Raw genomic sequence first — 13,524 nt, 5'->3', positions numbered from 1 at the left:
ATAAGATTTGCTTCTGATTTTACCCTGTCCAGAAGGTGTGATGGCAGCTGAACAGATCTTTTAAAAGTTGAGAATGCTTGATTGAGACCAAAACCAGGGATTACTCTTTCTTTATTTTTAAATATGTATGGATTCTGCATTTTCCTCCAATGACATTTACTGACTATCTCTCTGAGATTGTTTATGTGAAAACAAGCAGACACAGTTTATTCATTCAATAATCATAGAAGCCTAGACTTCATATAATTAATTAATAGGACAATTTTAATGTGGGAAAAAACTATATCTAAAGAGCTACCCAAAAGGTTTTGGAGGGAGCGTGATTGGGTTGTAATACATGATTTGTTCTCAATGGGTATTTCTTGCGGCCAGAAGCATCACTGGGTCATTCTGAGACACATTGATGAGAGGACATAATTAAACCTCCATTGCCCAGTTTTAAAAAGAATGTGTATCATTCAGCAGAAATTGTGGTATAAATAACAGAATGTGAATATTTCCAAAACAGAAAAGCTTATTCTAAAGCATAGATCCAGTGAAATCATAATCCATTATTCAACATACATACATACATACATACATACATACATACATACATACAAGATACAAAGCCATAAAATCACAAAGACATTGTTTTACTCTTTTTCCATTTCCATCTCATCGTATTATTTATGACAGAAGGACACAAAAAAGTAATTAGAAAGATGCTGTGTAAGAGGTCAGCTTTTCCAGTCTGTATATCATGGACAATCATTCATTTTTAATAGGAAAAATCCATTAAAACCTTATGATATATACTTACAATAATAGTTGTATTGTTATTTCCAGAGGAAATTGTCTAGGCATGTTCTTTATTTCAAAATGAAATCAGAGATAAACTTGTTTCTTTGTCTGGAAATACTGCTAGTTCAAAAAAAGAGCATATAATATTCTAAGATTAACTTTTAATTTATTTAGCGTTGTGAACTGTCTTCGATGGTCTTAAAAACAAAGCTTGGTAGTTTTTGAAGCGCAAAGAAATAAAGCCTAAATGCTGTAACTCTATCTCAAAAAGTACATCCATAAAGCTATCTAATGTCTTTTTTTTTTTTCTTTAATAGAAAAAAAAATATATTGGCCTCATTGTGTCCATCAGTTTCCAATTTCCCATTTAATGGCCAAGTTCTTAAAAGCAAACTAATAGATACAATATAGAGAGTTGCATTAGATCATACACACAGTGACACAGTCATTTCCCTTATCAGTACCCCAGTATGTCATGTCTGAATTCCTAGTTTCTGAATAGGACCTTACCTTTGTTCTGTAGTGGCTCAGCTAGGAGATCTTATCAAAGATAATGTATATCACTGAAGAGGGAAAGTTTTGCCCACTGATTTTGAAAAAAAAGATTCTATTAAAGACACAAAAGCAGGTTTCATTTGACTGGATTTTATTTTTTTAATGGTCAGCTACCAACTCTATCTGTTTTAATACATATGATACAAGTAATGAACTGATAAATTACCCATTTGGGGTAACTTTCACTTGGGTGAGTTCCTTACTTATGGATATCTAGATCTAATGAGCCATGGTGACGCAGTGGTTAAAGTGGAGTACTGCAGCTACTTCTGCTGACTGCCAGCTGCCTGCAATTTGGCAGTTCAAATCTCACTAGGCTCAAGATTGACTCAGTCTTCCATCCTTCTGAGGTGGGTTAAATGAGGACACAAATTGTTGGGGGCAATATGCTTACTCTGTAAACTGCTTAGAGAGGGCTGTAAAGCCCTGTAAAGCAGTATATAAGTCTAAGTGCTATTGCTGCTATTGCTATATAGATCCGACATAGCAGATCTTCATATATCCAGAGAAGCATGCATAGAAAGTAGCAGCCATTGATCACATGGTTTTTCAGCTCCTGCCCTGATACCATATGATATTGGTCTGCATTTGCAGAGAGTCACGTGCATTGAACCTTTACTATCACCATTATGGCTTGTACGAAAGCTTAATTCCATAAACTTTGCAGATGTCCAAAATGGGGTTATTGATGGTGGATCAAAGTAGGCTATTTCTTTGAGACAGGGTTAACAAGATGTCTTTATCTACACAATATTCTTGACTGGAATCCATAAGTGAAATAGATAAGAATATGAACATAATTCTAAATATCAAATGGTTGTATAAATCCTAAATCCTAAAATGAAAGTATCCTTCCACTATTTGTCTTGGATGTTCAGAATAACTAAAGGGATTTATGTCTCAATCCTGGAAGAACGGTCAGGTTTTCCAGGCTGCAGAGGACTTCACAATTTCTCTTTTACACAGGATGAATTACCAGACAGCTAGGAAGAATATTAGCCATTTAAATAAAAAACAGAATTACAGAATGTTTTAATCCAATCATGTAAGGATTCTCTTTCCTGCACTATACAATTCTCCTTGGGCAACTGATATTTGTGGATATTTTCTTTGAATTAGACCGCTAATGTTTTGTTCTTCATTATGATGAAATGTCCTATATTTATACATTTCAGAAAGTTCGTTTCGAATCAAGTACTCCAAAGTCAGACTTTATGCTGAAGAATGCCTACAACAACCCCACCAGATACCAGGTAATGGAAACTCAAGAGAAAGATATCAGAAAAATCATCATGAGGAAAGCAATTAGTAGCCACCTTCATACCTTTGATTTACAGTTTGTTCATATATGTCTGTGTAGTTTAAAATCATATTGTAGGAGGAATTTCTTTCTAATTGTTTTTAAAAGTACAGATGTAGTTTACAAGAATACAATGAAGTTCTACTAGATCAAGCCAAGTTACATCCAAGTTCAGCATTTCATTTCATGGTGGCCATCGGATGTCTCTGGTGTGCTCACAAACAAAAGAGAGTGACACACACTTCTCCCATCATTGTTCTGTTGCAACTGGGATTTGGAGGCATGCTGCTCATGGACCTTATGCTAAGGCCCGGATATTATTAGCCCTTGATAGACCCATTCTTTATGAACTGATGCCATTCCTCTTTAGTGAAATTCCAAGATAGAGTCCATTAACTCCACAGTTATGCATTCTTATGTTTAAATATTTTGTTTTGCTTGTTCTAAATCTCCTTTCAAACAGTTTCAACACAACTCTAGTGTTTTGAAAAACAGGAGAACAAATTCTCCTTGTCTCTTTTCTCCATGCCATATTTAACTTTATGAAGTTTGATCATATTTTCCCTCAAGTGATCTTTTCTTTTCTACATTAAACAGTTCCAAACACCTTCCCTTTGTACAAAAGCTGCTGTACACTTTCACTCATTTTGCTTGCTGTCTTCTATGTTTTTTCCCCAGTTGTATTCATTTAAAATCTGGTAGCAAGAAATACACAATATATTTTAATAGTGATTAACATATGCATATATGTATATACTGTATGCGCCGAAATAAGCGCTTGGCTTTATTTTCAGGGAGGTCTTAATATTTTGGGGCGGGTGGAGCAAGATGGGGCTCCTCTTGCCATCTTACCTGATTTCCAGCTCTGCATTTAATTATTTTTGGGGAGGGCTTATTTTCAGGGGGAGGCTTATTTTAGCACATGTGCTCAAAATATGTATATATAATATATATATTATATATAAAATATGTATTCATATATGTGTATGGATTTATGTATACCTGTGTGTGTGTGTCTACATATATATATATATATATATACGTGTGTGTGTGTGTGTGTGTGTGTATGTATATGTATATATCTCTCCATATATATACGGAGAGAGAGAGAAAATTTGAGGGCGGGCATCAGAATTTTATTTTAATGTGTGCCATTGTGTATACAGAAAAGTGATAATAAAGGTTATCTTATCTTGTAAATGTATATGTGGACATTACAATAGTGGCAATTTTGTTTTGAGTTGGTATTTTTACTTTGACACCATTTTCCTTTTTCTAGTTAAGTTATAAATGTCTAAGATCCATTCAATTATATGTGAATCCCCCCCACAAGTGTGCATCAGTTTACACTTATTTAAATCCATACAAATTATATTATCTCATTATTACTAAGTTTATTCAGGCTTTGATGAGGAACTATGGATGCTGGAATATCAACAAAGCCCCTTCCTTCCAAGTGCCTATTGACATTCTCAAGAAATGTTGATGAGATTTATTTTAGCAGAATCCTTCGTTATTTTCTTCATCAAAGCTTGTCTCTGTACACTTAGCTTTTTTCCCCTTTCTTTCATTAACATTTCCGTTTCAATTTAATGAAAACAAATTGAAATTCGCTACCATACTTTCATAGTTTTCTCTGGGTCCTTGTCAAAAATGATTCATTGGCTACTTTCAAGTTCTCTGGCATTAAACCTGATTTGTGGGATTTCATTCAAACTATAGAAATATTTCTTAGACACAATATATATTGTGTATCTCAGTGAGGAAAAAAAACCTCCAAAAATAATCAGCAGCCACTTAGGAGTCCTCAATTCCTCCAAACATGGTGCACCATGATGTAGTAGAAACGGCTCTTGTGCTTCCCACAGATGTTTATCTATTTGTTAATTTAATTGCCGCCTCTCTTGCCATGGGGCTACACTAGGCAGCTTCCAACAATAAAAAGAAAGAAATGAAATGAATGTATACAGGCGTAGGATAATAGAACATTAAAATAAATTATGAAAAACAACACAATGAAAATACATCAATATGATAGCCAAAAAAGATGGACGGATGGAAGAACAAGGTGGGGGGAAGGTAGAGTCTGCCATCAATCCAGCAGCCACTTCCTGCTGGAGGTTTCATGCAACTCCCACTGCCATAACTGTTGGACTTCATAGGAATCAATTTGATTGGACATCAAAGAGTCCAAAGGATACCTGGTTGCTATAATGGAGGTAATCTGCAACTATGTGAAAGACACACTGCAGGAAGCTTGCCTCAGCCAGTAATTCCAAATGTGTTCAGTTCTTAGAATTCCCAACCAACAACAACAATATTGTCATCTGTCACACCAAAAGGTTCCTTGGTTGGGTCCCTATTCTAGGATGTTGATTTAAATTGCTTTTATGCTGTATCAAGTCATTTCCAATAATCCAAATTAGGATCCACAGTTAGTGATAAAATAAAGTTGCTTTTTCATGTCCTATTGATTTATTGATTGGGAAGAGCCTTGGTGGTGCAGTGGACTAAAGTGCTGTTAAGTAGCACTAAGTAGCACTTAGCTGCCAACTGCCTGCAATTACTGCGAGTTCAAATCTCACCAGGCTCAAGGTTGACTCAGCCTTCCATCCTTCCGAGGTAGGTAAAATGAGGACCCGGATTGTGGGGGCAATAAGGTGACTTTGTATAAAAAAGAACACCGCTTGGGGGGGCCGAAAGCCTTACTAAGCAAGTATATACAAAAGTATGAAGGCTATTGCTTAACGCATTGTAAGCCACCCTGAGTCTCCGAAGAAGGGCGGCATATAAATCAAACCAATAAATAAACCAATAAATAAACAAATAAATAAACAAACAAACAAACAAACAAACAAATAAATAAACAAATAAATAAATAAATAAATAAATAAATAAATACTGGAAATATGATAAAATTTAAGTCCCATTCATTTCATAAGCCCATATGGGAATCATTACATATTTTGAATACTTTACACTGTGTGGAAACATGCATAGATTTCAGTGGCTTTTTAAATATATATATATATATATACTTATGTTAATGCCATCATGGACAGGTTTCAAATATTCCCCCAACTTTAAGATAACATCTATCTGAAACCCACCAATACTACCAATGGCCATATTACCCTCAGTATAAATTCATATTAAACTGAATTAAAATGCAGAAATTATTCTTTATGTACGAGATAATTATAGTACTTAATTTATTAGAACCCACCTAAGCAATGCTAGAGCAAGAAACTACAATAAAAAATCAATAACTTTGCAAAGAAACATCTGAAATAGGCCTTTTTTTCCTGTTTCTTGTTGTTGTTCTTACCAAGCTCTGTTCCAAAACTATATATTATTAAAAATGTTAATTTTTTCCCATCAGGAATAAAAATAATAAAGTGGTAATAACAGAAGGCATAATTAGACAAAAGAGGGAACAAGCAGCATAAAAAAGTCGTTTTAGTCTGCCCAATAATTATTTTCAGCCAGAAAGAGAAAGCATAAACCAGTTATTAGTAGGACTTCGTTCAAGCCTGTATCTAGACTTGTTTCAAAGAGATGCATCTTTGCTTTGTGAGGGTTCACAAAAATGAAAATTCTGAAAAATAAAGCACTCTGAAATCCAGGTGAGAACAATAAGAAGAAGAGAGCACAATCTTGCTGTACTATAATTACTTCTAGGTAATAACAATCTGCAAAGGATCATATATGGCCATAGAAAGAAACAAAAAGGGACTTCAGTATTTCTTATTTTAATATTTCAAGTGGCTTCGTGTGAATATTAAAGTAATCTTTCTTTTTCCCATGGATGTATAGTGGGTTTTAGATGAAATATGAAAAACATAACTAGACAGGAGGCACAAGTGCATACAGTGTATTTTCTCCAGATATTAAATTCTCTATTTTTCTTGCCCAGATTTCTCAGTAAGTGACTCCTGCTTAGCACAAGGGATATTGAATATTCTTCCCAGAACTCATCAGCTTCTCACAGAATAGTGTGAATTTCATTACACCCAGGGATAAATTATAAACTCTGCCCCATTCTGGTTTATTAAGGTTGATAGCAATAGCACTTAGATTTATATACTGCTTCACAGTGCTTTTACAGCTCTCTCTAAGTGGTTTACAGAGTCAGCATATTGCCCCCAACAACAACCCAAAGACGAAATAAGATAGGGGCACCATATTTCTGCTCAAGGATCCATAGAATCAATAGTTAACCACAAAGACAGTTTTTGCATAGGATTAATGGGCATAGGATTTTTTTTTCAGCCCATATACAACACCCACCCATGGATTATAGAATCATTTCACATTCACATTCATATTTATTATCATATTACTCCCTTTTATAAGTTCAAAAAGGAATAATACATAATAAGCATACAGAATTAATATATAAGATAAGGAGAGGGAAATATTTAGTTTACACCAACAGTGTCAATAACTCTCTATATGCTTCTATTTTTATAAACCAGCCTAATCCCCTATTTCCCTCTATACTATTTCACAAGTTGCCTTTGTTAATGCCTAACCTCTTTTTTCAGAATGTCCTCTTCCAACAACCATAATTTTTCTCAAACTTCCTCTTCTTCTCAATTCATTCACTTAAGTACTCCATTGTAACTGCACTTAACTTGCAATCATTCATCCCTGTAAAATGCTGCTACCTTGGTTTTTCATACATTAGTAGGCCAGTGGGGGAATATGTATCATACATATTTGTCTTACTCCTTGTTCACTGTAGAACCAACTAAGGACTCCATTTACAACTAACCTTCAACTCAAGATTTTCACAAATGATTCATAATTCAAATCTTTCTCCAAATAAGCAAGCATATAATACATACTTCCTTATAGTTATACATTTCTCAGTAATCTACTGGGAAGAGCGAAAATGTAGCATTCTTATTCACTACATCTCAGAAAACTGCAGTTAATAATTTTGTTCATAGTCACCACTTATGTATTTTTGATCATAATTCTGTCAAATATTTTTCCTGGAACACTTAAATTAATCTCCTTATAGTATTTACCTCCCTCTTGGTAACTCACCTTTGCTAAGTAGAATAATAAAAGCATTCTAACAATCATCGGCTTCAGATGCAATCTTTACACAAACATTAAATGAGTCACACAGCCATCCCATAAGCAAACATCTGTCATATATTTTAATATTTCTTCAGCTGTAGCAACTGTAATTTGAGCCTTACTATTTCCCAAATTCTCAGACTTCCTTTTCATCATTTTTTTCTTGGACAGAAACAATTTTTGCATTCTTTTTAGTTCTATTGTTTGATATAGGATTATATCAAACTGCATTCCCATATGGATCCCTAAGAAAATTCCTTTAAGAATTCTATCCATTTCATCCCAAATTTATCTCACCACATTTATTTTTTATCCCATTAACTCTGTTGGAAGCTTCTTGTTCTGTTTTCTGCATTCATTTCCAAAATTTAATTGTTATGAAAATTAATCTGCATTTTCTCTGCCTTTTATAAGCTTAACTGTTCCTTGCTTTCTTTGGCTACATTCTGTCAAATCATATTTTTTCTCTCTCTCTCTCTCTCTCTATATATATATATATACATTATTTTTCTTTTATCCTAAAGCACTTGGAATGGGGTTTTCAAGAAACAAGTAAGATTAAACAAAACAAGGCAAGGACACAGTTATTGAATGCATGTGGTTTGAATATAAAAAAGAATGACCACCTTGAAAGAAGTACATTAAAATTATTCAGTCATATAGACAGAATCAGTGAAGATCAAATCACAAAATGTGAACAAAACTATACAAATGAGCAGAGCAGAAAGGGGAGATCCAGACAATCATGTGTGGAGGGTAGTGATCAGATCCTTACAGAGGTGAAAGCCTAAATCACAAAAAGCAATAGATAATATGGATTGGGGATAAGGTAGAAGTTGTTGTTGAGGTAAATAATGAAGAATATTTGTGTAAATTATAGCTATCACACACACACATACACACAGACATGAATAAAACCACACAGAAAGTTTTGTGAGTTGGATCATACACAGATTCAGACAGACAGACAGACAGAATGATAGACTGACAGACATGGCATGCTCATTCCTTGCTTTTCTTTTTCTTCCACTTCATAATTAGTATCCTATATTTTCCTGCTTTCCTAAAATATGTTCCTCCATTTATGTTTTCTCAGGTGGCAACACTACTTCCCAATGGATTATACCACCACCATAGCCATCTTCAGCATATAGTATGTGCACTATACCTCATGAATGCTTCTTGAATGAAATGCAAATATGTCTTGTAAATGATCACATACATGCATACATACATACATACATACATACATACATACATACATACATACATAGGCACCCAGACACAGACACACTCATAGTGAAACCACAAATGAGTATATTGCATTATATATCCAAATCTTGTTTCTCTATTTAATTCCTGTCAGCATCATAGTTGTTACTTATATGTACAGTATGTGCCCTTGCCTAAACTAGGATTGTTTTCTTTATAGAATGGATTCCCTTGTTATTCTAATTTCCTCTGAGGGGAAACACTGATTAAAACTAATACATTATAATGCAAAAACAATATTGTGGAAAAGGCTCATGAGCAGGAATGGGAAAGACCTTGCTTAATTTCTGCATTGATCTTGGGGGGAGGGGGGGAGAGGAGGAAAAAAAGCCGTGCCAAAATTGCATTCACTATTTTTTTCCAACCTTTTCTTCATGGCTGCCCCTTCATGAAAAAAGAATACAGCAAAATCATATCAGAATCTTACAATGCAAGAGCAGGCTTTGATAATATTAATTAGAAAGGAAATAAGTAGCTTAGCCTGACACTGTTTGGGACACTCAATTAGATTAGGTCCTCATAGGGGAACAGAGTTCATCTGGAGTACATGAGTGTCTGGTACCATCGTCATATGACTCCTTTGCTTTCTCTGAAGCACTTAGTAGAGTGGTAGATTTTGGAGTTTGGGAGGAGACAGCAATCCAACCTCTTTCCTTGCCTTGGAATTTTCTCAACCAGGCCATTTTTGACAAATGGCTGTCTTGAAGAGGAACGACAATCTGGAACTTTCATACATTTCCCAATAATCTAGCATTTATTTCTACCTAATGGCAATTGTTTGCACATTGTTGAATGTTTGGACTCTTACTCAAGATTCTACAGGCCAGGATGAAACAAGTTGGGGAAGCAACTGCATCCTATAGACTGAAGATTCCTTCTCTCTGAAAGAAATGGGCCTTTCTCCTCACATTGTGTGGTAGCTTTAGTCTACTAGATTCTTAAATCATGTGTTTGGTTTTTAGAATTGTATATCTTATTAATTTTGGCACTCTTTATAATGTTGAATGTATCATAAGCAGCCAGGAGTCTTGTGCAGAATAGTGCAGAATTCTTTGGCCATTTAGAGATTCAGAATGTATGAATAGGGACAGTATATCCAAACGTAGTAGACAGAACTTTTATTCTTTTAATAAAAAGCAAAATCTCTTAAAGTGGCATACACAATAACATAAAGAATAAATAAATAAATCTCAGCAATTTATTTCCAGAGTCATTTTTAGTCACATATGACTTTTTTCTTAATTGTTTCCTACTTTTTTCCCTCTGCAATTTTTCATACTTTGAATAATCTAAAAAGTCAAAATAATTAAATTGTTCAAGCGGATGTCATCATTTGGGAGATACCAACATTCTGGTTCTTCCTCTTTTGATAAACTCATACTGAAAATCTATAGCCCAAGGATAAACTTTATGTGATTTCCAATACAGGATCTCACCCCCTTCTTTGTATCATTTAATCCATATCCAAGGCCACTCATATCCAAGGCTACGCACCAAGACTCCATTTCAAGTCAGAGAGGTCAGATTAGCATTTAAAAAAATGAAAATCATGAACATAAGTCTTCAAGGAAACACCACAATTTTCTAGATCATTTTCTATCAGTTATCCTGATGGATTTACATGTGTAGTTCTCATACTTACAATGATTCGTTTATTCAAAATTACAATGGCACTAAAATGAAGTGACTTATGACTGTTTTTCACACAACTACTGTAGTATCCCCATGGTCACATATTCAAAATTCAGATGTTTGGCAACTGGCATGTATTTATGAAGGTTGCAGTGTCCTGGGGTCATATGATTACCTTTTGCAGCCTTCTGACAAGCAAAGTCAGTGGGAAAGGCAGATTCGTTTAACAACTTAACAACTGCAGTGATTTACTTAACAACTATGGCAAGAAAGGTGGTAAAATGGGGCAAAACTCACTTAACAACTTAGCAATGGAAATTTTTGCCTCAATTGTGGTTTTGAGGATTATTTGTACAGTGATTATGCTATGGGGTTATTTGTTCATTTGTTTAGCAAACATGCACAATAGCAAAATGTTACATAGAAATACATTGTTTTCTGACATCTGTAGAGAAATTCCCAATTATTCCCAAATGTTTCTAACCCTGTGATTAATAGTTAATGACAGAGAAGGTACTTGGTCGCAATGCTGTCATAATCCATAGCAAGGAGCTTCCAAATATAGCAAAATAAGAAGCTATTTTATATGTAGTTCTGTACTGTGATTAGTAAGAATGTTAGACAATGCTCCAAGATTTCATAGAGCTGACTTTTCTAGGGCTAAACATTTATTGTTGTTCATTACATTACATTATCTGAATCAATTTTAAAATTTCTAAAACAACAGCTCCTAGAGATTTTAGGGAGTGAACACAGTAATTTTTGACTAGAAAGTACCTTCACTACCATTGTATTAGCATTCTCATAGACAAAAAAACAGGCATTACTTGAGTAATTGTATGATACCAATTGGGGAGAAACTGACACTTATTCAGGGGGTGGGAGGACTTGCATGTAATGCTGTTCATAGTTTACATAAAATAATGTGGACACATTTTATCAAATAAATATGCAATTGCATCATTGGGCCACAGTTCAGTACAAGTGAACTTGTGTAAGACCACTGAAATCTACAACACATCAAAGAAATTAATTGTCTTGCAATGTGACCCTAGCATGCTGTAGAAGTAATCAAGCAACATAATTCCAATAAACCCATTATAATTCCATTTTCAGAAAATAATGAAGAGACTAATTAAGCGATATGTTCTGAAAGCTCAAGTAGATCGAGAGAATGATGAAGTCAACGAAGGCAAGTGCTTTTAAATTTAACAGCACTGTAATGAATCTTGTTACAGTCATGGATTTTTAAACGAATCTTTTCTATTTGGTTGTCAGTCAAATGGTCAATGTGGCATGAGGCGTTTTTTGTTGGGGTGGGCTACAAGGGTAGTAAAGGTTAGAGTTACAATACGCTAACATTTAAAATTTTGCATATCACTGAATTATCATAAGTATTTGAAGTGCATCTTTCTCCCTACCTCACCATCCACCCACTCAATGGAACTTACAACTTACAATGGAAGTTGTAAGTTCCATGATCAATTGTTTGCTACATCAACAATGGATAGCAAATAACAATACAGGAATTTAATAGATATGCTTTTTTGAATCCAATATATAAGCTCCAAGTTAGAAGGAAGGTCAGTCAATTATATTTAGAAGTGTTTCTGGGTTTCAGAGTTCAGAAGCATTGAGACAGCAATAGATTACAATAAGTAACATTTTAGTAAATGCTTAAAAGGAATGGGAAAATAGTTTAATATAGCCAAATGATCATTTGTCCCTTTTGAAGCAGCTATTAAGGCACTCTCTGAGATCTTTATTCATTTCTACCCTCATACCATAGTGTTCACTGATCCCATAAGCGCTTCTTCTTACTAAACCTAAGGCATAAGTAGGTGAAATAAAGATAGGAAGAGTAACTGAAATGAGCTGATTTACATTCAAGGTAATTACATCTCGTTTTATTTAATTTTTTCCCCCAATAGGAGAACTTAAGGAGATTAAGCAAGACATTTCGAGTCTCCGTTATGAACTTCTTGAAGAGAAATCTCAAGCAACAGGAGAATTGGCAAGATTAATTCAGCAACTAAGTGATAAGTTTGGAAAGAATTTAAATAAGGACATTTGAGAATGGACAAAGAAGAAGAAAAAAATATGTTATTCTTTTAACCAGCATTCTTTAAGAGCAAAAATTGTTCTGGAAGGAGAAACATTGAAAGCTGCAAGTTTTCTGATTAGCCATTCTTTTATGGGAACTGTGCATTAGTTTGGTATATTGAGTGAAGCCAATGATCAACTAATTCCTTTATGATGTAAAGGGAAGGTGGCATTTTCATATTAAAACCAAGCTTTTTGTGACATCACAAATAGCTACAGAGGATCAGAAGCATAAGACTTCTGAAAAAAGAAGTGAGAAAAAGGAAAGAAATGCAGAAAAATATTTCACAAGCTTTAATTCAAACCATGCAATTTCTTTATTCTGTTTACATGCACACACTACTGATATGCCAAAGTGAGATGGAAGGTCCCCATTTCAAACAGAACTATATTTTGTCTTGGCAAATGTCTTCTCTTAGCATCCTGTTTCCTCAGATTAAATGATTACAGACCAGAAAGGTTAGTTGGTGCTTCAATTTTTGACCACTAATTCTCTCTGGTTACTGAGATTTAGTTTAAAATGCCTAAAACAGGTTCAAATTAAATTTGAGTCTATGAGAATAAAGCTGCATAAAACTGAATTTGCAGATGAGGAAAAAAATAGGATAAGCATCATTGTCCCATAACACTGGGTGCTTCCAATTTTGTGGCTTTTTACATTTCCCAGTTATTATTCTGCTTTAAAATGATGTTGAGTTTCAGTTAAATTTACATTTCAGTTAACGATTTTACAGTATAATAGCATTATTTGGAAGCATAACACTAATGGTTGTATAGGTAGCCCCATA

The 13,524-nt window shown here is 34.3% G+C and overlaps 1 protein-coding gene across 2 annotated transcripts in view; it reads left to right on the top strand.

The window, feature by feature from the left end:
- TRPC7 (transient receptor potential cation channel subfamily C member 7) overlaps positions 1–12,808 on the top strand; it is a 137,658-nt gene extending 124,850 nt beyond the window's left edge. Inside the window, exons 9-12 of one of the 2 annotated variants that reach the window (XM_034403511.2) lie at positions 2,514–2,591; positions 8,826–8,882; positions 11,750–11,825; positions 12,565–12,808. In XM_034403511.2, the coding sequence (XP_034259402.1) occupies positions 2,514–2,591; positions 8,826–8,882; positions 11,750–11,825; positions 12,565–12,707 (354 nt within the window). In that variant the 3' untranslated portion in view covers positions 12,708–12,808. The remainder of the gene's footprint in view (positions 1–2,513; positions 2,592–8,825; positions 8,883–11,749; positions 11,826–12,564) is intronic. The other variant, XM_087887464.1, reaches the window with a different exon arrangement.
- Positions 12,809–13,524: the final 716 nt, after the last annotated feature.

This window comes from Pantherophis guttatus, chromosome 2 (assembly GCF_059756535.1).
Source record: "Pantherophis guttatus breed Tessera chromosome 2, ASM5975653v1, whole genome shotgun sequence".
Classification (NCBI taxonomy): domain Eukaryota; kingdom Metazoa; phylum Chordata; class Lepidosauria; order Squamata; family Colubridae; genus Pantherophis; species Pantherophis guttatus.
This window is presented reverse-complemented; position numbering and strand designations above follow the sequence as displayed.